Below are 26,299 nucleotides of genomic sequence, written 5' to 3' on the forward strand. Positions count from 1 at the left end.
TGCCAATACCACTCGGCCTTAATGGTGATAGCTCTCTAATAAGTATTTATTTCTGGTACGGCAAGTCCTCCCACCTTATTCTTCTTCTCCAAGAGTACCCACTCTTGGCCCTTGGCACTGCCATATAAATTTTAAAGCCAGCTTGTCAAGTTCTAGGAAAAAAACCTATTGGGATTTTAATTGGGATTTTACTGAGTCTATAAATCAATTTGGAGGGAAATGACATCTTTACAATGTTAAGCTGTCTACTCCACAGAGTGGTGTTTTTCTCCATTTATCTAGGTCTTCTTTAATGTCTTTCAATAAAACTTGATAATTTGCTCCATTAACGTCCTGTATATATTTTGTTGCAGGTACTTCATAGTTTTTAATGTCACCATGGGAAAAGCTGATTTTGAACTTCATTTTATAACTGTTGCTAACTGAAAAGGAATTGAATTTTATCAGTTGATTTTGTGCCCAGAAGTTTGGCTTCTTGTATTCATCCTGGCAAATGTGTAGTTACTTTTCATTTCTCATACAGAACACCATGTTGACAATGGATCCTCCCCCTCTCTTTCTAATCCTTTTATTTCTTCCTTTATTTTCCTTATCTCCTATATTTCCAGTACTTCTGGTAGAATTTTTGTTAAAATTGGTAACTGTTGCAGGGTGTGATTGTACACACCTTTCATCCCAGGACAACAGGAGGCAGAGGCAGAGTTCAAGGCCAGTCTAGCCTACATAGTAAGTTCCGGGACGGCCATGGATACGTAGAGCAACCTTACTCAAAAACAAACAAACTAACTAAAAACCTGATCATTGTTAACAAAGGTATCTTTGACCTCATGTTGAAGAGAAAGCTTTCAAATGCATGATCATCCAGCAAAATGTTTGCACATAACCTTTATCAGCAGATTAAAGAAAAGTCGTTATTATTGTGGATGGATATTAAATTTGAGTTTTCTTATTCTTCTGCATCTATTGAATAAATCTAGTGATTTCTCCTGTAATGTGGAAATGTAATGGCTAGTACTCGTTGAATTTTTAATTATTAGACTATTGTGTGTCACAGAAATAAACTGCTTTGGTTGTATAGTGTGGCTGTCAACAGACCTTTGAGTTGGGCCTGCCCTAAAACAGGGCTGTGGCCCAGGCAAGCAACTGACCCACCCTCTAGTGCTCAGTATCCTCCATGCTGACATGGAGACAAAAGTCCTAACTCACAGAGCTGTGGTAAGGTTTAATAACGTGTGCAAAATGCTCCAGAAGTTCCTGTGATATATTAAGGACTATGGAAGTTTTAGTGGTTTTCCGGACTAGACAATTTTATTTAGAATAATTTAGATGAATAATTTTTAGTTTGTAATTTTTCCTTTTCATAAATCACCTTGGTATTTGGATTATTCCTAAACTTACAAACTTACAAGCATAGTTGTTGAAGAATTTTGTGTGAATATAACTTAACCTTTCCTTCCTTCCTTCCTCCCTCCCTCCCTCCCTCCCTCCCTCCCCTCCCTCCCTCCCTTCCCTCCTTTCCTCCCTCCTTTCTTTCATCTCTCTCTCTCTCTCTCTCTCTCTCTCTCTCTCTCTCTCTCTCTCTCTCTGTGTTTATGTATGAATGCTCATGCCACAGCACATGTGTATCACCCAGAGGACAAATTAGGGGAGTTGGTTCTCATCTTCCTTCGTGGGCTCCAGGGGTCGAGCTCAGATTGTTAGTGTCAGAAGCAAGCTGACCTACCTAGTGAGGCATCGCACCAGGATGGAATGTAATTTTCAGTTTGAATTATTTAAGAGTTACAGAATTATTTAAAATTTGTAGGTGTTATACCTTCAGTTAGGAATTTATAAATCTAATTTCTGTAATGTATTGGCCTAAAATTAGTTGTAGAATCTTCTTATTATCATTTAAATATCTGTGCATCTGATGAATCGGGAGGCATTTCTCCTTTAATGAATAAACGCGATGGCAGAATCTTATTCTCCTTCCTGACAATGGACGTAGGGAACTTGGCTCTTTCTATCCCCTTGACCATTTGGGAAGGCAAGAATAAAGCTTCATTCAGTAGACGAGCAAGAGAAGTTGATGTGCAGAGAATAGAGACCTCCAGCCTCCCAAAGACAGGCAGAAGGACGTAGAAACAAGGGAAGATAACTAAGCTGCCTGAGAGGTTTTGGTTCACATTGACCAGTTAGGTTTCTGAAACTTGTTTTCATTTTATATTATCAGCCAATTTTTTTTTCTTTTGAGATGGGGTCTATCTATGCAACCTGTGGGCCACCTTCCATGCCCAGCCTTAGTGGAGGTTCTTTGAGTGAGTTTCTGTGCCTTGTGCCCAAAGAGCCCCGGCTTAATCATGACCGGTGGGGTACCAGGCAGTTGCTGCTACTGCATTTGGTGCAACAACTCTGGCTGATTAGTCAGACACTATTTTGAGCAGCTACTCCATGAAGCAATTCATGACACAGAGCAGGAACTGTAAAGCTCAGAGGCACAGTCCTTGGTCTACTGGTCACTTCGTTTCTCATTTCTATAATAGTTTGGGGAGAAATAATTGACAGACAAAACCAGGAGCAAATATATGCTAAAATCAAGTGCTCGGGCTAGGCAGGGTGAATTCTAATTGGTAGTGTGAGCCCTAGAATGGAAACTGAAGTAATTCTTTAAGGAAATTGAGGTTTCAGGCTTACTTTGAAATAACTGTCAGGATTTGAATTCTTAGAAGCAGCAGGGAGGCTTGGGGAGGCTGAGCAGGAGCAGGGGGGAGGGGAAGCCACAGATGCATTGGGCTGGTCTTGAACTTGTTACACAGCCGCAGCCGAGGATGAGCCTGAACTCCTGGCTCTGCCTCCCAAGTGCTGGAATTGCAGACATGCACATCATGCCAGATTTACGCTGTGCTGGGGATCAAGCCTCAGGACTAATGCGTGGCAGGCAAGTGCTTTACCAACTGAGTTACATTCTTAGCCCTTAACCGTTTTTCATTGATTGGATGTTCAAACATTTTAAGAATATCTTTTATTTATTCTCTGACAGCTTCATACATCCTTTTAATGTGTCTTGATTATATCCACCCTCAACTGCCCCTTACCACCTCTTACACGTCTCCCTCCTGTGTGCACGACCCCGTTGAGTCCAGCTAGTGCTGCCTGCTGGAGTGAGCCTGATCATGTTGGCTTAGCCCTGTGCAGGTCTTGTGCAGGGAACCATGACTATAGTGAGCTCGTGAGTGCAGTGGCCATGCTGTATCCAACAAGACACTTGTCCACGTTTTTAAAAATTAATCTTTCCAGACTTCATCTGTGATTTTTTTTTCTTTAGCCAACATTCCTTAGCCATGAGCCCACGTCCTTACTCCACATCCTCTTTACTTCCCTTCACATGTTTAAACTGAAATTGTTCTTTGTGATTCATTTTTTTTTTTTTTTTTTTTTGGACTGGAAGAATCCTTTTGAGAGTAAGAAGACTGACTGGACTGTTTGGAGACGACTCATTCCTCTGAACTTGGGGCTTCGCCCAGGAGTTAAGCAATCTCCACGGTAAGCCAGGCCATTTCTCCCATCTGCAGCCTTTGCAGCTGACCTTGGCCACGGGGCAGAGGGTGGCATGCAGTGCGTGACCCTCCCTCCCTCTGCCACTCCTCTTCTCCTACTCTTCTCCAGTAATTGCATCACTTCTTGGAACAGACAGAACATCTGAGGTCTATTTTACCCTTAGTGTTTAACAAACATCAACCTCGAAGGGGTGGGCTGAGCTGAAGGAAGATTGATAGCTCAAGATTCCAAAAGCCAACGTCCCAGGGTGATCCGTGGCTTCTGGAGGAGGGGGCAGGACAGCAGTGGGCTGCTGACACAGAGCTGAGACGCAATGGAATCCGGCTTTACCTCCAAGGACACTTATCTAAGTCATTTTAATCCCCGGGATTACTTGGAAAAATATTACAGCTTTGGGTCCAGACACTGTGCAGAAAGCGTGATCCTCAGACATCTGCTGGAAGATCTTTTTAAGATATTCTGCTTGGGTAAGTTTGTCCATCTAAATATGAGTCACACTGCATCCCAGGGGATGACTGGACTTGTGTCTAGCCATTACTTTTAGACAGTCTCTTGGCATCACTCATTTGTTTAATGAGAATAAAAATTAATGTTGGCTTAGCTATTTTACAGTTTACACAGTTCTTTTCTATCCATTGTCTTTTATATGGTCTTGAAAAATGAAGCCAGAGGGCCTGAGCGCTGGCCTTGCATCCTCAGTGACTTTCCAGGTGGCTGGAAGGAGACACTTTAGAGAGTCCAAGAGAGCAGAGAGCTGGGTGTTGGGGCATAGGACTCAAGAGGTTGAGGCAGGAGGATTTCTGTGAATCTGAGGTCAGCCTGAACTACATATTGTTTTTTCTGGATAACCTGGGCTACAGAGTAAGATTCTGTCTCAAAAAAATAAATTAATTGAAAGTTTGATTCTATTCTTTTTTGTTTTTTTGTTGTTGGTTCCCACCCACCCCCCCTTTGGTTTTTTGAGACAGGGTTTCTCTGTGTAGCTTTGGTGCCTGTCCTGGATGCTCTGTAGACCAGCCTGGCCTCAAACTCACAGAGATCTGCCTGGCTCTGCCTCCCGAGTGCTGGGATTAAAGGTGTGGGCCATCACCACCCGCCTTGATTCATTCTTAATTGAAAGGAATATTTTTCCCATGAGGTGAAGACCTCCTCAAATATTAAGAATTGGGTTCTTTGATCATAACTTTATCTCATGTTTTAATTTTTTATTTATGTATAAATTATCTGTGTAAGCGTGTGTGCTCATGTTGCGTGCCTGTGCACGCATGGGAACAGAAGAGGGCATCGGGTGTCCTCCCCCATTACTCCCTCCACCTGTTCCTTTGGAGCAGGGTCTCTTCCTAAAGCTGGGGCTGTGTCTTGGCTAGGCTGGAAACCAGTAAACCCCTGAGAGCCTCTCCTCTCTGCTCGGGGATGGGATTGCAGGCATTTGTGGGATGTCTGGCTTTGTTACATGGGTGCTGGCCCTTATCACTGTGAAGTAAGTACTCATAACTGCTGGGACATCTCTCTAGTCCCTAAATTCAATGGTTAAACAACAACGACAACAAGGTAACTTTCTACCAAAGTACTCCTTAAAAGTTTTTACGTTGAGAAAAGAGATACCATGATAGAGGGAGACATCATGGGGATAGGGAGAAACTGGGTGCTAGGGAAGTTCCCAGGAGTCCACAAGGATGATCCCAGCTTAGACTACTAGTAATAGTGGAGAGGGTGCCTGAACTGAACTGGCTTACACCAGTGATCAGATCGGTGAATACCCTAACTGCCATCATAGAGCGTTTCTCCAGTAACTGATGGAAGCAGATGCAGAGATCCACAGCCAAGCACCAGGCCGAGCTCCAGGAGTCCAGTCGAAGAGAGAAAAGAGGGATTCTATGAGCAAGGAGCATCGAGATCATGATGGGGAAACCTACAGAGACAACCATACCAAGCGAGTGGAAACTCATGAAATTAAGACCAACACCCGTGGAGCCTCCACGGGACTGGACTAGGTCCTCTGCATAAGTGAGACAGTTGTGCTGGATCTGCCTAAGGGGCCCCAGGCAGTAGGATCAGAATCCAATCCTAGTACATGAGCTGGGGCCCACTAACTATGGTGGGACACCCCACACAGCCTTGAGGCAGGGGGAGGGGCTTGGATCTGCCTCTACTGAATGTATCAGGCTCTGCTAACTCCCCATGAGATGCCTTACCTTCTTGTAGGAGTGAATGGGGGGGGGTGGGTTGGGAGGGGCGAGGCTGGAGAGGCAGAAGTAGGAAAGAGGGGGAATCTGTGAATAGAATGTAAAATGAATAAAAAATTTCTTGATGAAAAAAAAGTTTTTACATTGTCTATGTTGTCCTCTTTTGGGATCAGTGATCTGTATACCAGATGTAGAGCTTGCCCATCCCTAGACATCAAAATAGCCCATCAAAACATGCCTCCATTCAGGACTGGGCATGAGGTAGGGATAGAAAGTAGAAAGATATCTTTCCAAATGATGTTAATGGAGAGTGGTTAGCACTATGGCAAATCCCAGTAAAGACAGCGCAACTTCAGCTCAGCCTGTCCTCTTATGATGCCCGATCCCTGCTTCATCTCTACCAGGTGGCGTGAAGGGAGACCTCCTGATTGACATTGGCTCTGGCCCCACCATCTACCAGCTTCTCTCTGCCTGTGAGTCCTTCAAGGAGATCGTTGTCAGTGACTACACAGACCAGAACCTTCGGGAGCTGCAGAAGTGGCTAAAAAAGGAGCCAGGGGCCTTTGACTGGTCTCCAGTGGTCACCTATGTGTGTGATCTCGAAGGGAACAGGTAGGGCGATGAGTATCTGCTCTTCAGCTTTCTCTGGGGACCTGATGTTTCTATTAGCCAGGAAATATCATTAAAATTCAGTTGAAAAACACAAAAGACAGAAACCAAAGGGAACTCCAAATGGAGAATAAGCACCCAGGAGACTGGGAGCCATCCACATCACCTGAATACTATTTTATTGTCAGTCCTCCAACCAGAGCTGGTGGCTCTGCATGTGCCTAATGCTGACACTACCAGAAACAGCAATACATTGACCAGGCTTTTAAACCGACAGGAGCAATATGCAGCAATTATGTGAAAAGGATGCATTACTCCCCATCCATAATACTAGAGCCTAAAGAGGGCTGGGAGATGATCAGTGGGTAAAGTGCTTGTCATGGAGCAACAAGGACCTGAGTTCATATCCCTTCTGTTTCTTTAAAGAGCTGTCCTTCCTCCAGTGTGTCTTCTTATCATCGTTATTGAAAACCAGCTGGTTGGAGATGCCTGGGCTTAGACCTGGGCTGTCAAATTTTAGATTTTTTTCCAACTCTGACATTAGTGTTTTAATAAGGGTGACACTGACTTCACAAATTGCCTTAGGTTGCACCAACATGTTCATGATCTTGGTTCTTCCAATCTGCGGACAAATCTTTCCATTTTCTTGGGGTCTGCACTATTCTTCTACATTGATATTTTCATTTTAGAGACTGTTGGCTTGTTTTAGTCAATTTTATTTCCTTGTTATTTACTATGTATTTATTGTAGATAATTGTAATAGAATTGACTTCTTGATTTCTGCTTCAAACAATCCACTATTGGGCCATAGATATTCAGATAAAGGTTCTGAAAGGTTTGTACTTCTTAGTGCATGGTTAAAGGAGCTAGCACCCACCCATCCATCCATCCATCCATCCATCCATCCATCCATCCATCCATCCAACAAACCTAGATAAACAACTGTGATGTATCCCATAATACTATCTCTTAGGCCAGAGCAGTGAATAAGACAGAAGAAGCCCCTGTGTCTTATAGCTCCTATCAAGGAAGACTGATAAATGTCAGGTCATTTAGGACCTTCAAGGCTGAGTTAAAGATTATAGCATTTAGTTACAAATTGAAAGGCTGTTTTCATATTTAACTCAGAAACCTCTTGCACATTTAGCATAAGTGAAGACACATTCTTAAAAATGAAGGTGGATCTTACAACTCTTTTTTATATGAAGGACTGATTCCCCAGGACGGAATTGGAAAAACTTGCTGTTAGAGTTTGGACACTATCAGAACTTATTAAGCAAAGAAGGAATTTATCAGGCTTGATAGAATTTCAAAGAAAGTTTATTAAACAGAAGCCTTCTGCCACTGTGAGACAACACATCTTTCTGAAATCCAAAGCACATGTCCAGAAAGCTCTAGGAGCTACTTTCCCTAGACATCGCAGCCCACATCTCATTCAAAAATGAGCTCTTCAGTCTAGCAGGATAGTAAAAGAATTACCTATCTCCCTGCAGAATCATCGGCTCAGAACAATTGCCTCTTAAGATGTCCTCCCCGTCCCCATCACTTGGCCTGGATGAGGAACTGTACTTTTGGCAGACAATGCCTGCATCCTTCCTTATCCTCACACCAGATCCAGTGCCTTCAACTATTTTGAGAACGATAGTGACCCCATTTGCCTTGTGTCTCTCTCACATCTTCGAGTACCTCTATCAACCTACAGTCCATTCTCCCCGAGATTATTTCTTCTTTATCTGAAGATATTTCTTGTGCTGATGGCTTCCGAGGACAATATAAGCTAGCTGCCGCTTTGGGAGTACAACTCAGACATTTAAAAAATCACTCATTTCACTACTGTTTGAAAGTTTTAAGACATCAGCACCAAACCCTTGTCTCAAATCATGAGATATTAATGTAATTACCCTAGATCTGTCATGAGCAAGGAAAGTAAACTCTTTCCTTAAGAAATTCTGGAAACAGGAGCTGACCCGGTCATTGGAAGCTTTAAGAGGCCTTGCTGCTATTGCAGGGGACCGGAGTTCAGTTTCAAGCACCCATATTTGGGTAGCTCACAGCTGCCTGTAACTCTAGTTTAAGGGGATCCCTCTTCTGGATTCTAAGAGTACCCTCCCCCACACGCATACACATAAAGAAAAAAGAAAACTTAGAAAATAAATCCTAGCTGGGCGGTGGTGGCACACACCTGCAATCCCAGCACTCGGGAGGCAGAGGTAGGTGAATCTCTGTGAGTTCGAGTCCAGCCTGGTCTACAGATCTAGTCCAGGACAGACTCCAAAGCTACAGAAAAACCCTGTCTCGAAACCACCCCCTCCCCCCACCCAAAAAAAGAAAAGAAATTCTAGAAATAACGTGAATTAGCCTTTGGCCCCTTGAACAACACATTGCTTAGCCTTGGGATCCCTGGACTAGCGGCTCCAATATATCATGAAGTAGCATGTTAGAAATGCAGCCTCTGGGGCTGGAGCGGTTGCTCTGTAGTTAAGCGCACTGGCTGCTCTTTCAGAGAACCTGGGTTCAATTCCCAGCACCCACAAGGCAGCTGATAGCCATCTGTAACTCCAGTTCTAGGGGATCTGACCCCCTCTTCTGCCCTCTAAAGGCACTAGGCCCATTCATTGTTGGTGCACAGACATACATGAAGCAAAACACCCATCCATGTTTTGTTTTGAAGAAGAAGAGATGTAGACTTTCCAGCCTCACTGACTGTTCATGCCTTGAGTTCCTACTTTCGTGAGATCTGCTGAGGTGACCATGACAGTGGGGTGAGAGCTGGGTCTAGAGCCAAGATTCCTGCAGACCCACCGGGATACGCAGGAGAAGGGAGATGAGCTAGAGTGTGCTGTCCAGGCTCTTTTTCTCCATTATGCAGGCAGTGGGGGTTTGGTGAGGACAGAGACTGGTGGGTGGCCCTCTAGAGAGCAGTGGCCCCCCTGAGCCTGCCAGGAAATAGCTGGAAGACTGGGAAAGTGGCTGTTCTCTGAAGCCAGCGCTCTCCACACAGAGGTTGGTAAGGGTTGGGCATGGTGGTGCGTTTTGGTTATCTCAGCACTCAGGAGGCAGAGGCAGCAACAGGATCTTAAGTTCAAGGTCAGCCTGAACTAGAGTGAATTCTAGCCTGGCCAGGACCACAAGGCACTTGTTTGTTTTCATTACTGTATTAATTAATCTAGCTGTCTGATGGTTTTCTTTGTGAGTTCACTAAAATTAAGTATTTTATATTAAAAAAAAAAGCAAAAAAAAAAAAAAGGCAAGATTGTTACAAAGCAAAATAAAACAAACACCAAACCCACAGCAGAAGTTGGTACACTGTTCAAAAATATTCACAACTGCCAAATTTGTTCTTCTATCCTATGTTCTGTCTTTGTTGCAAGGATCTCTGGATTTTCAAATTCACAAAAGCTAACTGATACTATTTCTTGGGATCTTGGGATCTTGATGGTCATGGTGACTATTTGGTGGCTGATACTTTTTATGGAGCTGTTTCCCTCTTTCAGATAGGAACTCTCCCATCTCTCAAGGTCATTATCTCTCTGAGGAGATTAATGGGATTGGTTGAGAAACCTTCAATTAGCCATTTCCGTTCTATTATAAAAGTCTCTGTTAGTAAGTCTCAAAGGACCTGAAACTCAGTGTACCCAAAGTAAAGTGATGACCCCTGGTCTACTTCATGGCTAGTATTCCTGGCTCCTTGAATGACTATCAGACAATTACTTGAGTGACCCCAAAGCCTGGAAGTCGTCCTTGTCATGTCCCTCTTTGTCATGGGCCATGTCTAACCCAGTTCCAGCTTCTGTCCGTTTTTCTTCCTGCATTTCCCTTTCCTCAGTTTTCTTCTTGAAATATTTACCCATATCTTTATCCAAGCTACCATCCTGGTTGAAGTATCCTCCAATCTCCACTATTGTCCTTTCACCCAATTCTCTACAACCCCAGTGATCATTCCAAGACATACTTCTGATAGGACCCTCCCTCCCCTTTTTCTTTTTCTTTTGGATTTTTGAAACAAGATTTCCCTGGCTGTCCTGGAACTCAGTCTGTAGACCAGAACTCACAGAGATCTGTCTGTCTCTGCTTCCCGAGTGCTGGAATCAAAGGTGTACACTACCACTCCTGGCCCAGAAGTGTAGGCGGGAGTTTCTGTCCCACCAGCAACTCCCAAATACCCCGGCAGCAGCTTCCCAAATAATTGACTCAAAGGCTTTATATTAATTGGAAATACTCAGCCAGTAGCTTAGGCTTATTACTAACTAGCTCTTACACTTAAATTAGCCCATAATTCCTATCTGTATTTAGCCACGTGGCTTGGTACCTTCCCCATATGGCATTCTCATTTTGCTCCCTTTATGTTGGCCAGAGTTAGGAGTTGTCAGCCAGAGTCCAGACTGGCCTGACAGTCCAGCCCCGTGGACACACTCTGTTCTTATGTTCTCTATCAGGTGGCCTTTACACATTCTGTCTTCTCATGCTGGACCATTTTCCTCCCCTTGTTCCTCTCTTTGGTTTGGTCAATGATGACATATGCCTCCTCCACATCTCTGCTTACATGGCTTCTTTTAGAAGTACTTTTCTTTCCACTGAAGACTAGATCAAGCCAGGATCTCAACATCCCATGTTCCTTTCCTTCTTGAATTTATCCATTTTCACTTCCATTTTGGTGAATAATCCTCAGATTAGCTGTTTTTCTCTCTTCTCTTCTGTAATCTCCAGGAAGACAGGAGCTGTTTCTCTTTTGTTCGTCCCTGAGTCCCCAGTACCTTTGAGTCCCCCAGTACCTAGCACATAACAGAGGTTCAAATGTAAATGTAAAATAAATGAATGGATGTATCCTGCCTTCCATGCAGGCAGACTCCACTCCCTGCTTCCACTTTCTACCCCATTCAGGTGTGGACTGTGTTGAAGGGGTATAGACAATTCTTCCTGCCTCTCACAATCCTTACATTGATACTCAAGTTTATTTGACTTTTCCTTTTGTTCTTGTTTAGAGACAGGGTCTCGTGCATCACAACTGACCTTAAATTCCTTATGTACTTGAGAATGACCTTGAATTCCTGATCCTCCTGCCTCTACCTCCTGAATGCTGGGATTAAGGGCAAGTGCCACCACACCAGGCTTCTTCAGCCTTTATGTCCTTGAGCTGTTTTAATGGCTTTGTCACAGGAGGGTCTGCTGGAGGCTCTGGGGATGGGGCGTGGGGCAGGGGAGTGTAATGGAAGGGGCTCCTGTGGAGATTCTAACTTGCCAGCTGCCTTACCTCTCTGAATCTCAAGATAATTACTGGGTATGGAGAGACATTTTCACAAAGGTTCTTGCCAGGAATCCTTACCTTTTCTTCCCTTCGCTGCCATGCCTTTTAGGCTTGTGTAGCTCACACATACACAGGAAATGGCAGCCTCTATTTGAAAGAGTCAGTCTTTACAAGGAGAGCAATGGCCATGCTGTACTTAGTTTTCTGTAAACCAAGCTCCATGCTGCTCCGCTGTGTGTTTATCACCTTCTCCTTGAGCTAAACGTGAGGCTGAGTGGTAATTGCCTGGGTCTCCAGGCGAGTCCATTTCCCTGTGGGTGTTACCTGCAGTCTTCAAGAAGCCCTGAGGGGTAATCTTTACACAGCTGCCTTGGCAACTGAGTTCACTGATGTTTGCTATGCAGCCAAGGACAAGCAGGTACCAGCGGCGATGGGAGAGCCTAACAAATTCCCCTTCTCAAATTGGCACATTTCCTGTGAGCTTTCGAGATTTCACAGTGGGCTTCACAGTTTGCGAACAATTTCCATCATCGTCTGACTGGCAAGTGCTAGTTCTGTGGTAATTTGTGTCTTTAAAATAGCTTAATACACAATAGGGCACAAAGGTCCACTATGCTTCTGACGTAATCGCTTAAATACACATTCTCACAATGTCCCCGACCTAGAGTAGCATTTTAAATCCACCACCACCACCACCACCACCACCACCACCACCACCACCAATCTCCATGTTCTATTTCCTTAGCCTCTTCTATACATTTGTTATACACATGTGTAGACAGGTAATTCCAATTTTTCTGATCTACTTTCTTTACCTATTCAAATCCATTTTTCATAGACAGATTTAATGATCAGGTTTTCTTCTTAACATGCTCTCTCAAATTATCTGTATTCTAGCAGGGCTGGCTGGGTGGCATCCCTACTTTGAGGATGACAGTTGCTCTACTTTGTCCAGGACTGCAGAAAGAACCCAGCACAGGAGATTTCAGCACAGGAAAATTTTAAACTAGAAAAATCTAATGCAAATCATGACAAAGTGGGTGCCATAGAGCCATCTTCACCCCCGGTAAGGGAGCAGGTAGACCCAATCAAGGGTAATTTTTTAAAGAAAGATTAATTTTTATAAATTCAATTATGTATATGTGTAGCCATAAGGTTCTTGGGTCCCGCCTGGTCTCCCGCGGTCCAGACAAATCTCTCTTACCCATGGTCTACAGCTGCTTAGACCCGAGTAAACACACAGAGGCTTATATTATTTACAAACTGTATGGCCTAAAGCTTATATTATTTACAAACTGTATGGCCTATGGCTTGTCTGCTGGCTCTTTCATCTTAAATCAACCCACTTCTATAAATCTGTATGTTGCCACATGGCCATGGGGTTACCCTTCTGCTGATCTCTTGTTGCTCCTTTGGCAGTGGGCTTGAGTCTCCTCTGCCTCTGCCTTTCTTCTCTCCTGTCTCTCTCCTTGTTTTCCCACTGGCCTCTAAGCTGTCTTGCCAAAGGCCAAAGCAGCTTATTTATTAGCCAATGGGAACAACATATAGTCACAGTGTACAGAAAAACATTCCCCAGCATATATGTGTCTCTGTGTGGGTATGTGACATCCATGGTATGGTTAAGGAAGTTTAATGTAGATAAAGATATGAGAGATAGAACAGCCAGAAGCATCTGGAAGAGTCTAGGGCAGAGAGAGAAAGAAGAACACTGAACATGGCCAGCAGACTGAGCATGGCCAGGACTATCTTCAAAAGAGGGGGGAACAGCAGAGGATAGAGAAAAGTGAGAGCAGCAGGAAGAGAGAGAGAGAGAGAGAGAGAGAGAGAGAGAGAGAGAGAGAGAGAGAGAGGGCGCAAACATGGTGAGAATAGCAGGGTTATAAGGAAAATGAGTCCCTGGGGGAAGGGAAGTCCATGAGCTGGGGGAAGTTTGGGATAGGGGAGAGGTGAGAAGGGCTAGGATGCTAGCATGGGCTGTGAAACGTGTAACAGGTCCTTGTGACTCTGAGGGAGGCTGGAGGCCACGTGGGCTTTGATATGCTAATAGGTACCACAGGCAGCCATATATTCCTTCTGCCAGAGATAAGGGAAATGACTCCTTTAGGGAGATGGAATCAGTTTCACAAGTTCCTGAGGCATGCTGGGATTTATCTAACTGCCAGAAATCCTCCTGTAGTCCAGCTTGAGCTCACAGGACCGCCCTTAGAAGTTTGGGGAATTGGAGTTTCCTTTGGACCTGACCCTTAGGTCCTCTGCAAGAGCCATGTGTATTCAGCCATTTCTCCAGTCTCCATTTTTCATACCCTATGTAGATACCAGTGTAGGGGTTCTGGAAATTTCCTGATGGCATCTACTGAGCCTCCACCTCTTTCTGTGTATTTCTCACTGTCTTCTCCCCTCTACTCTCTCTTCCTCTCCCCTCTCTTCTCCACAGTCTTGCTACATAACCCAGGCTAGTCTGGACTCATATATCACCCACTCTGGTCTTGAACTCATAATCCTCCTGCTTCACTTCAGCCTTGTGAGAGCTAAGATTACAGGTGTATGTCACAATGCCTGGTTGGCCCTTTTTTTAGATAGGGTGGCTTACTGAGCTAGAACCATACCATCAACAGTATGTTAAAATTTATGTTAAATAATTTATTTAATAATAACTTATTTAGTAATAAATACTAAAATAAAGTTACATTTAAAGTGGAGCCTAGTGGTTTTCAGTATATCCACAGACTTGTGTGATCTCACCTCAAATAAATTTTAGAATATTTTTGTAATTCCCCAAAGAAATTCTCACCCCTCATCCCCTGACAAATACCTCAGCTTCTGACAACCTCTGCCCTGCTTTTAGTTTCTAGAGCCTTCCAGGACATTGCACGTAAGTGGGACTGCGTAACATGTAACCTTGGCTTTCTGGCTTCTATTACTTAGACAATGTCTCCTGGGTCTACTCATGTTGTAGCACACATCAGAATCCATTGTTGGCAATTAGTTTTCTCAGGTATGTATCTCCCACATTAGAGTTACTGATTTATAAACTGTTGGGTATTTAGATTGTCTTGATCTGTTTAAGGACACACATATATATGTTTTGTTTCTCTTAGGTATACGCCCACTGTGGCACTTCAAATATAATTGGCCCCCATAAGCTCATAGGGAGTGGCACTATTAGGAGGTGTGGCTTTTTTGGAGGGAGTGTGTCATTGTAAAGGCTTTGAGGTCTCATATATGCTCAAGCCACACTCAGTGCCTCAACAGTTCACTTCCTGTTGCCTGTAAAATGTAGGACTCTAAGCTCCTTCTCCAGCACCATATCTGCCTGCACACCACCATGTTCCACCATGATGATAATAGACTGAACCTCTGAGACTGTAAGCCACCCCATTAAATGTTTTCCCTTATTAGATAGAGTTGCTGTGGTCACGGTTTCTAGCAATAGAAACCCTAACTAAGACACCCACGAATGGAATTGGGAGTCATCTAGAAACTTTATGTTTAACTTTTTGAGAAACATTTAGACTATTCTCCAAAGCAGCTGGACTATTTTAAATCCTCACCAGCAGCACAGGCAGGCAGGTTCCTTGCCAACACTTGTTACTTGTCTTTTTCATGCTAGCCCTACTAGTAGATGTGAAGTATATAGCCTTGTGGTTTGGGCATACCGTTTTTTCCTCTACCTATAATCAAGCCTCTCAAGTGAAAAGTTACAGCAAACTCAAAGGACATTGGCAACGAACTGAATGTGCCAGGCAAACACTCAAACTAGACAGCCACAGGCAACTTGCCCCACCTCAAATCATTCTGCCTCGAGGCAAATTTAAGCCTTCTTCAAACCATTGACTTTTCCTCGGGACCGGAACTCATCCCAACTTGCGCTCTTCCTTCTTGGCTGATGTTGGACCACCCTCTCCTGTCTCATCAAGCTTTGCCCTCAAATGGCCATCTCATCTCATCTCCTGGAGTCTGTCAGGCAGCTGTGTTCCCTGCGTTTACAGCTGTGCATTGCGCAGGCGCATTGCCAACCAGTTTCCTCAAAGGGTTCTGCACCAGTGGTCAGGTCTCCTGAAGCTCAGGGCCCTGGGTACTTCATGTACTCGTTTCTTCTTCCCTTGCTCTCTGGCTTTCTGCTATTCTTTTCCTTTTCTGATTCCCCTCTCCAGATTCTCTGCTGTGCTCTAATGTGAGACCAAAATGAGCCATCTTAGAAATAAGATCAAAATGCTTTCACCCTAAAACTAAGGCCTAAGATTTCTCCTTTTAGGAATAGGCCATTAGTTACTGAAACCAGTCAGTTCAGATTCCAGAAACCAGGAAGTGTAAAAGTACAGAGTCACAAGATAGTCACAAGGTAATGCCTGCCAGACTATGGAATGTCCTCTCCCTGGTTTCCAGGGTAACTGACCACAGAAATGCCCCCACCTGAGGGCAGCCAATGAGAATGGTGGTGGGCAACCACTCCCTTAGAAGTAATTTCTAGAAGTCCCTAGAAGCGAGCCAATCAGAATTGTATCCATACTAGCACCCCTAAATGATGTAACCTTGTGACTTTTCCCTTTAAAAACTGAGCTTGCAGACAGGTGGGCACTTCCTCCAGCCTCCACTGTGTTGGATGTATTGGACGAAGTCCCTGCCTAGGCTTGTATTGCTTTTGGATATCCAGAATTAAACCTTGCTTTTGCATTCCGGCATGCTCGTCTTTGGTGGTCTCTCTGGGGGTCACGATCTGGGCACAACACTCTACACCTTTATTTACTGTGTTCCTTTGTTCCTTCTTTTATCCCCTCACAGACTCAAAGTGGACCCCGAATGTCCATCAGCTTTCCATTTCTGTAGCTAATAACCAAGACTGTTGATTTGTCAAGAGAAAGACTCATTTCAGCTCCCAGTTTCATGTTGCTTGTAAGTCTACGGTAGAGGATCAGGGTAGGAACATGTGATGCAGAAAAGCCACTCACCAGAAGAGCGAGAAGACACCAGGACCCTACAATCCCCTTTGAGGCTTGTCCACAGAAATGGCTCACGAGGGCTCTCCCTCTAACAGGTCCACCACCTCTCAATGGAACCCAGCCCAAGACAAGCCTGTGAGGGACATATATTAACTATAGGACCATGTATGACCTCATCTCTGGTCCCTGTTTTCTCATCTCCATCGATTAGTTGAAATTCCACTGGCTTAGCAGAAAGAGCCAGGTGTCTTGATGGGGTTACCAAGAAGGTGATGCTTGGAAATAGACAGCTGTCTGCAGTCAGGAGGGAGGAACTGACTTGAGACTCTGGCCTCTGTGGTAAGATGATCTTTTGGTGTCATTTGTTTTCTGAGCCAGAGTCTCACACAGCCTCTTGTAGCCCAGACTGACCTTGGACTCAATAAGTTGCCAACTTCTGATCCTCCTACCTCCACCTCCTGAGTGCTGAAATTGCAGGCAGGCAGCACCACACCGTTTATGTGATGCTGGGGATGAAACCCAGGACATAACACATGTCAGACAAGCACTATGTCAACTGAACCAAATCCCCAGGCCCTCTGATCAATAGCCTCTAAATCAGTCTGTGCTGACTCCCATCCCCTCATTAACAGGGAAATACTGTAAGATAATCATCCGGCACTTAAGCCCATTGTTATTTGCTGTGTGAGAGTCTATAGCTACCATCTTGTAGTTTGACAAAGCAGTCAAGGACAGCACTAATAATTTAAAAATATATAATAATAAAAGAGTGGGAGAAGTATAATTTCATGAAGGACAGCTCATTTCAGAAGCAGACAGGAGCTATTGTGATTGTTTGAATGACATTATTTGCTTTATAAAGAATTTCGATCCAGCTTGGGGTAATAGGGTAACATTCAGATGCCAGATTAGGATGAATTAAAGGACTGCGATATGGACCACATGGATATACATCCTCAGCCCTGACCAAAGAGATCTGGGGTCCCCATGTCTGGAGCAGTGACTAAAGCTGGTCCGTGTCTGTTTTTCAGAACCAAGGGACCTGAGAAGGAGGAGAAGTTGAGGCGGGCAATCAAGCAGGTGCTGAAGTATGATGTGACCCAGAGCCAGCCTCTGGGTGGGGTCTCTCTGCCTCCTGCTGACTGCCTGCTCAGCACACTGTGTCTGGATGCTGCCTGCCCTGACCTTCCCACCTACCGCGCTGCCCTCAGGAATCTGGGCAGCCTGCTCAAGCCAGGGGGCTTCCTGGTGATGGTGGACGCCCTGAAGAGTAGCTACTACATGATTGGAGAGCAGAGGTTTTCCAGCCTTCCCCTGGGATGGGAGGCCGTTCGAGACGCCGTGGAAGAGGCTGGCTACATCATTGAGCGGTTTGAGGTGATTTCTCAGAATTACTCTTCTGCCACAGCCAACAATGAAGGACTGTTCTCCCTAGTGGGGCGCAAGCCAGGTAGAGCTGAATGACATCCTGTGATTCCAATTAAAGGCTGGCTGGTTTGTTTCAGACTCTGGCTCTGACAGCAGTGTTCACTGTGTGGTGGTGTAGAGGCTGACTGGGGGTGGGGTGCCCATGGTTCAGGGTGGGGTGGGCAGTCTAGGATGAACTCATGGGCCATTCCTTGGTGTACCATACATGTATTAATGCTATGGGACCCCCAGGTGAGTAGCTGAGACATCTGGTCTCCTCTACCTGTACTCACAAAAGAAGCTTCGCCACCACAGACATGCAGTGGAGGCCACACCTGGGAACCGTGTGTGTGTGATCAAGCCCACACCTGCCTACAGAGACATCAGTTATCCACTGTTAACCTCCCAGGGAGTTGCTGTATCCTTCGCTTGCCTTCTTCCTGGAGAGACTGACACACCCAAGCCTCTGATGAATCTGCTCTGGGCCCAGCCAGTCTCTAATAGACTTTCCTCCACCCCCATCCCCCACGCCCTGCCAGCACCAGTCTGACTTCAGGGACCAGAGGACAGCTGACCTGCATCTTTTCCAGTTCATCCCAGTGATCCAAACTTTTTTTCTCTTCCAAAGCTCATCTCATTTTCAAATTCTATCACTCCTTAGGCAAGTCAGCTAACCTCTCCGTGCCTCGGTTTCCTCATCTGCAAAATGAGATTGAAATAGGACCGCTTGTTAAGATAACGAAAAGGAATGACAAGCTAGAAAGAATCCAGAGGGATACTTGGTACTCAGGGGGCATCGACTAAATGTTGACGATCGTGGTCATCATTATCACTACAATCATCATATTCCCATCTTTGCTCTCAGTTGCCAAAGCAGCTGAGAAGAGATGTTTCCATCCCTAGTAGAAGAGGGATCCTTCTCTGGGCTCTCCACTGCTGTGGCTATCAAGAGCATCCAACAAGAAAACAGTTGTCCACACCGCCAGTTCCCTTCTGGTTCAAGAACTATCCAGCACACATGTGTTTAGTGCCCTCCATGTGTCTTCCCTGTGCCAGGTCCTGGGAATGGAAATGAAGCCCCAGTGTCAGCTGGCTCAAGAGCCCTCGTCTTTGTAGACACAGTTGCATGACAAGTGCCCACAGATGCTGCCAGAGACAGTGACCTCTGCAGTCCCCACCCAGAGTCCGCCTGCTCAGCATCTTCTGCTCCGGCTGTCCTGCCTGACAGTGCACAGGAGGGCTATGTGGAGGAAGCTACTCCCCTGCCTGTGTGTCGGAGCCATGTGTGTGTCTTCCTGCCCAAGAGGCAGAGAACACATTCTTTTGACACTAGAGTTGGCCAAGAGCCAGATGGCAAATACTTTTTGGCTTTGTGGGTCACACAGTCTTTTCTTATTGATTGATTGATTGAGGAGTGAGTGAGTGAATGAATGAGTGAGTGGGGAGTGAGTGAGTGAAACAGCATCTCACTATGCAGTCCTGGCTGTCCTGAGACTCACTCTGTAGACCAGGCTGGCCTTGAACTCACAGAGATCCACCTGCCTCTGCCTCCCAGGTGCTGAGATTTAAGGCATGCTCTGACATGCCTAGCCTTGGTCATATAGTTTTGCTCATAGCTGTTCAACCCCACAGTTGGAGCAGAATGAGCCACAGATGACATGTAAATGAATATGCAACTTCCCGTACTGAAACAGGTGGATAGGTAGGTTTGGACCAAGGGTTGTGGTTTATAGACCTCTGATCTGGGATCAGAAGCAGCCCTATTTGTGGTTCAAGTTTCTTGTGTCCACTTTGGTTGTCTTGTGATACTCAGTAAGGGAGCTCAGACCCTATACAAGGGTGAGGACAGGGGATACTGATTCTTCTCACTCCGTCCTTACTCTTCCTCTCTCTTTATTGCTGTTCCCCTCAGTCAAAACCTCCCAGTTGGAAGGCATTCCATAAATACAAACAGAAAACGAGAAAAAAAGTTGAGGCAGGGGGATGCCAGACCAAATGTCCACTACACCCATATGTTCACACTGAAAGTTACCATACTCATCCGAGTGTCATAAAATCCATGGAGGGCACCACAATGCACTTTATAAAAACAACCGAGAACAAACTGGGCAGGGAAAAAATTTTCCCTGATAATAGAGAAGCATGAAACAATAATTGATGAAGTTTTGTTTTACAAATCTATGTATTTATCTGCTTACATGCTGGCCTGCACTCAAGCACGGCTAAGTTAGTACTGTGGGCATCTTCCACTCAGAGCTAGCTGTGGATCTGTCTGAAAGATATCTACTACATGCCCGTTACTGGTGTGTTAGTTTCATTTCTGTGGTTAAAAAAAAAAATCTGGCAAAAAACAAGTTATGGGAGAGAGGAGTTTATTTCAACTTACAATTCCAGGTTATAGCCCACCATTGTGGGGAAGTAAAGGCAGGAACTTCAAGCAGCTAATCATATCACATCCACAGTCAAGAGCAGAGAGAAATGGATGCACACGTGATCAATTGCTTGCTTGTCCTCAGCTCAGTTTCCCCACTCCTAGACAGTTTAGGACTCCCTGCCTGGGGAGTGGTGCTTCCCACAGTGGGCTGGGTCTTCCCCCATCTCTTAAGACATCCTCACAGGCCACACCAATATAGACAACCCTTCGCTGAGACTCTCATTCTAGGTGATTCTGGGTTGTGCCAAGTTGACAATTAAAGCCAACCATCCCAGCTTTATGATGCATTTGCTGCTGGATTATGACATAGCATGTGATCCGAAAGGTTGGAAAACAACTTGCCTGTACTCCGGGATTCTGAGATTGGACTATGAATACCTGAATTTTTTTTTCTTTCAGGCAGAGATAAGATATGTAGCTTCTTCCTCCTAAAGAATGCTTAGTCCCTTGGAGAAACCGACACACAAACAAATGTAGCTTCACTGTGAGTGAAGGAAGGGCTCAGATGGAGTATCGGCAGCACTGGGTGCTTGAAGGGAGGGTGCCACAAAAATAGAGTAGCTGTTCTGCACCTTGCAGGCTGAATAAGGGTGTTTGGGGCAGGTAGGGATGGAGGAGATACCTGGGGGACAGTGTGAGCCGATGCCGGAAATGACTCCTGCCAGCCGCAGACGCACCCTTTACCGGTTTGCTCTTTCCGTGAGACCCAGACCTAAGCAAACATTTGGCTTCTGGCTTTTTTGTTTGCCTTTTCTGAAGTCAAACACACCAACCAAGTCATGAGCAAACAGACTCCAGGATCGTTCTGGTCCCAACTTTTAAATGTCTTTGACCGCTGACCCTGCTCAGTTTTTTCCAGCGGGCTTTCTGAGGGAAGTGTTGAACAGTGTCACCATGAGCAAACTTGTATGATGTAGGAGCCTCTGTGGCTATGCATAATGCCTTGGGGGAAGACCAGGGAAAAAGCAAGCTATTAAAGAGGTAGTTAGCTCATTTAGTGTCACGCAGACCAGCCTTGGTAATTCCTATGATCTGGCTGTCAGGAATAATCAAAGGAGATGTTCATGATATGGCTTACCAGGCTCCACTTTGAAGGCTGTGACTGCCTCTTGGCCAACTCAGAGATTCAAGGCAACCAGTAAATCATATAGAGGGGGGAAGGCTGGGGACTGAGGACAGAAAATGTGGTCATCATTAAGAGTGCCACACCACTTTCATCAGCTGGAGACCTTTCTCGAAAACAGGGGCAATAAGCATCTCTCAGGACTGGATTGAAATCAAATGAGATGCCCATAAAGCATTCTGTAACTTGCTATGCTATATTAGAGATCTGCAGTATAATTAACTCCTTCTACAACAGCTGTTGAGACACGAGTTGCTACGTTCATTAGATTTTCTTAATGAACAGAGTTAAGTGTGATCTTCAAAACCTGCTTTATCTTTCTACCCAAGTCTGTGATGTAGACACTTGGAACCCAACCTTCTTTAGAGTGAGGCATTCACTCAGAACATATTTGGCACACTCTCATTAGATTCTAAATCTTGTCTCTGACTCCATGGAGTTTAATCCCTGGGGAAGGGCAGAGGTTATGGAGTCTCACAGCGCCTAGAAAGTATATGTCCTAGTTAGCTTTAATTGTCAACTTGACACAGGCTAGAGTCATCTGAGAGGAAGGGATTGCTTAGATCAGACTGGTCCATAGGAATGTCTGTGGGGGATTGTCTTGATTGTTAATTGATGTAGGAGGGGTCAGCCCACTGTGGGCAGTACCATTCCCTAAGCACCTAAGGTGGTCCTGGATGGTATAAGAAAGACGGGTGAGCATAAGGTATGGAGCAAGCCAGTGGGCAGTATTCCTCCATGATTTATCCTTCAGGATTTTGCCCAGACTTCCATCAGTGATGGACTGTGACCTAGAATGTAAACCAAATAAAACTTTTCCTCCCCTAAGTTGCTTTTGGTTAGAGTGGTTTTTACAACAACAGGAGAAAACTAGGACAGCATCCTATATTAAATAGATATTTTGGTCCTCAGGGATCACCAGCCCTTTTTTTTTTTTTTTTTTTTTTAACAGAGTCTATCCCAACAAGACATACCAGACTTTCCTTACAGCTGTGCATGCCTCTTATGGATAGCCCAGGTCTGTGCAGCTCAGCTTTGTTATAAAGAATGTTCAGCTTCTACACTGCATTTTTTAATATTATAGCAAAGAGAAACACTACTGTGAATGGAATCGCTGGCGCATCCTACTTTGTATTTTCCAATGGAAGTAAGAATCTCAACTTTTTGGTCCTTACTGGCTCAGAGTGGAAGCACATTGCTTGACCTCGGTATGGCCAGCAGAGGGCGCACACGGTTCTTACTAAAGCCTTTCGCAGCCTGGGACCATTGATGCCAGAAGGAATTTAAATAGAAATTAAACCTTTTGAAACAAGAAACCTATTTCCTTTGGACACTCGACTTATGAGGTTGCTAAGAGAACGGGAAGAGAGCTCAGCACATTTTTCTCTAACAAAAAAAATGTGTGATTACTTTTACACACTTTAAAAATTTCCCTTTTGGGTCTATACACAAAATGCAAATTTTAATAGCCCATACAGAGGCTCTGGGTCAGTTTAGCATGAGAAATGTTGAATATTAGCTTATTCGGCTAACTTGCCATCACCTTCTATCTCCTGTTTACTCAACAAAGGGACAAGAAGTTTTTGTGCGCCGGGCGGTGGTGGCGCACGCCTTTAATCCCAGCACTTGGGAGGCAGAGCCAGGCGGATCTCTGTGAGTTCGAGGCCAGCCTGGGCTACCAAGTGAGTTCCAGGAAAGGCGCAAAGCTACACAGAGAAACCCTGTCTCGAAAAACCAAAAAAAAAAAAAAAAAAAAAAAAAAAAAAAAAAAGAAGAAGTTTTTGTGCCCAAATGACAAGGCTCCAGATTTTAATTTTTATTTTAATGGTGTCTGATGAAATAAGAGGAAGATTTGGGGCTGAACTGCAGATCCTCTCCAGTTCATTGAGTTAATATTACCTTTGTTCTAACTTAAGTGTTGAAAACCAGAAAATAGTTTCTCTCTTGCTAAGTTACCATCTCTCCCCTTTGAGGAAAAAAAAAAAAAAAGCTTTGAATATTGAATAAACAGGTGGGTTGTTCCTACCCAAGTGACTGTCTACTTCCTAGGAGCAGGCATGTAAGCAGTGCAGAGCAACACAGGAGGAAGACAGATGGTTCTAGAGCAAGCTGTTAGCTGATTGCCCCTTACCACGATCCATGCTGAGTTTCTGCCCCCTTAACTTGTCCCGCCCTCTGTGACTTGCCAAGTGCGGGAAAGCTCTGCAGTTTAATATGGTCTGTGCCGTTGCAGAATCAATATATCTAATATGTCTTCCTAATGTGAGTCAAGCCTTGGAAAATGAAAAGCTAAAAACTCTTGTTTAATTGCTGAAAAGTTGAGGCTGGGGTCAAGGCAAAGGGCATCACCTTTGAAAGCCCTGGTTTCCACTGCAAAATTAGAAGTTGAATTATGCACCCACAAGGTCCAGCATTCTACGATTTTGTGAATTGAAAACCATGCTTGTTGAAATAGAATTTGAATGCAAAATCCACCTAAATTAATACCTTTCTTTAAAATTCAAGTAAAGGAGATGGGGCTGTCACTCAGCCAGTAGCGGTGATTTCCTAGTATACACAAAGCCCTGGCTGATGGGGCTGTCACTCAGCTGGTAGCATGATTTCCTAGTATACACAAAGCCCTGGCTGCAATCTTCGGAATCACCACAATTTAGTGTGGTGGCTCCTGCCTGTAATCCCAGCACTCAGGTGGTGGACAGGTAAAAGAGAAGTTCAAAGTCATCTTTGGCTCCATAAGGAATTTGAGGCTAGCCTGAGACCTTGTCACAAAAGAAAAATAATTTTTTTAAAGGTGAAGTTGATGCTAGCCCCCCATCATTCATACAACCCATAATTTCCCTTCACTTTCAGGGGGTTGGTTTGAGGTGTGGCTTGTATTTTTCTTGGTGACCTCTGGATCAGAAATTGTCCCTCATTTTGGTTTGGGAATCATGTCACTTCAGTTGTGACCTGATCCTTTTCTGCATCACACAGCCCCTGAGCAGACTCATCCTGGTCCTATGGTCTCCTGAAATCCACCGGCTATAGCATACTTGAGTTGTAGGCTTGACTAAAGCTTCGAGATTTTGAGTTAATGGAAATCATTCACACTTTAGGGTGAGAGCAATTTAAACTTGGTGTCTGTATTAGTCATGGTTCTCCACAGGAATAGAGCTAATGGAATGTATATAATTATAAGAGGGGATTGATTAGATTGCCTTGCATACGCAGGGCCTGGAAGGTCTCATAATGGATGTCTACAGGCTACAGAGCCAGGGAAACCAGTAGCTGCTCTGCCCAAGAAGCTGGGAGCCTTGGAAAGAGGAACCAATGATGTGGACCCAGGCTGAGATGGAAGACCTCTCTGGCCCACCTCAGTGTTCAAAGGTTAACAGTTGACAGCCGCAGCGGAAACTGAGCTTGTTCAAGAAGGATCAAGAGTGAGATCCTGCGCCGGGCGGTGGTGGCGCACGCCTTTAATCCCAGCACTCGGGAGGCAGAGGCAGGCGGATCTCTGTGAGTTCGAGGCCAGCCTGGTCTCCAAAGCGAGTTCCAGGAAAGGCGCAAAGCTACACAGAGAAACTCTGTCTCGAAAAACCAAAAAAAAAAAAAAAAAAAAAAGTGAGATCCTGAGAGAGGGCAAGTGGACACAAGCCCCCATCCCTAACCCAGGAGTTATCTCCAGCTGACAACCACTCACAAAGGAAAAACGAGTTTTCTCCAGGGGAGTCTCACTAGCTATACAAACCACACCTAAGGGTGGTCCCCATACCCAGCAATAGGTGGCCTAGACAAAATGAACTCAATCAGTGGTAGTTTTGGGAATCTTGTATATTTGTTCGTCTGTTTGGTTTTTGTCTCAATGTTTTGTCTGGGCCTTTGTTTTTTCTTTTCTTCTTCTTCTCCCCCCCCCCCTTACAGGTCTTTCACTAATATATGATGGTTCTGATTTTGTAGGTTTATGGGATTTCTGTGTGAGCAGATGTGTGTGTCTCTACATCTATTATGTGTTTGTTTCTCGTGCTTTTTCTTTGGCTCTTTTTTTTCCTGTTTGTTTTGTCTTTTTTCTTTCTTTCTTTTTTAGTTGTTTGTTTTCTAATGAGAGAGAATGAAAGAAAGTGTGGATTTGGGTGGGTGGGGAGGATCTGGAATGAGTTGGGGGAAGGGGAAACCATAATCAGAATATTTTGTATGAAAAAAAAAAAACTATTAAGAGCAAAAAGATTGGGAGCTGAAGCTTTCTCTTTCTTCTTTGTTCCCCTGGAAGCTGCCAGCCTGCTGGCTGATGTTAGCCACGTCCAGTAGGATCCCCCAACCCAGTTCGCACATCCTCATCCCAATCATCTCTTACCACTCTCAAAGACACATCTAGAAATACCCCTTACCAAATGTTTAGGCATCTCTTAGTCCAGTCAACTTGTTACTGGAGCAGTTAGGATTAAAGCCTGGGCCCTGATGCTTGAACAAGCCAGCCTGGGCCACCTGACCCCAGCAGGCCTACGAGAGAGACAAAGGGATTGGGAAAATGCGGAGATTTACTTGGCATGGCCTCACTGGGGAAAGGAACCAAGAGATCAGCGAGCCACCCCTCACTCCCAAGTCCAACTTTGGAGTTCTGACGTAAGGGTCCAGTCTAAATAGAGGGCAAGAGGTGTGCTTGACTAATCAGTCCTGGCCAAGGTATGTTACCACCCATCATCCTTTTCTGGTTCCAGGTTCCCTGCAAGGTGGTCTGTCAAGGGTCACAACGGTGTGAAATCTCTTTTCTAAAAACAAGCTCCCAACTGAACATCACTGAGGCTTCAGACTTTCCTTCTCCTAGCGTGAGAGTCCTGGGGG

General features: G+C 44.8%; 1 protein-coding gene across 1 annotated transcript; it reads left to right on the top strand.

Moving 5' to 3' along the window:
- The first annotated feature begins 3,647 nt into the window (after nt 1-3,647).
- Nnmt (nicotinamide N-methyltransferase) lies at nt 3,648-18,028 on the top strand. Its single transcript, XM_028865119.2, has 3 exons — nt 3,648-4,004; nt 6,128-6,335; nt 17,549-18,028. Exons 1-3 carry the CDS (start codon nt 3,851-3,853, stop codon nt 17,979-17,981), a joined length of 795 nt encoding a protein of 264 aa, XP_028720952.1. The 5' UTR covers nt 3,648-3,850; the 3' UTR covers nt 17,982-18,028.
- The last annotated feature ends 8,271 nt before the right edge of the window (nt 18,029-26,299 follow it).

Source organism: Peromyscus leucopus, chromosome 7 (assembly GCF_004664715.2).
Source record: "Peromyscus leucopus breed LL Stock chromosome 7, UCI_PerLeu_2.1, whole genome shotgun sequence".
Taxonomy (NCBI): Eukaryota; Metazoa; Chordata; class Mammalia; order Rodentia; family Cricetidae; genus Peromyscus; species Peromyscus leucopus.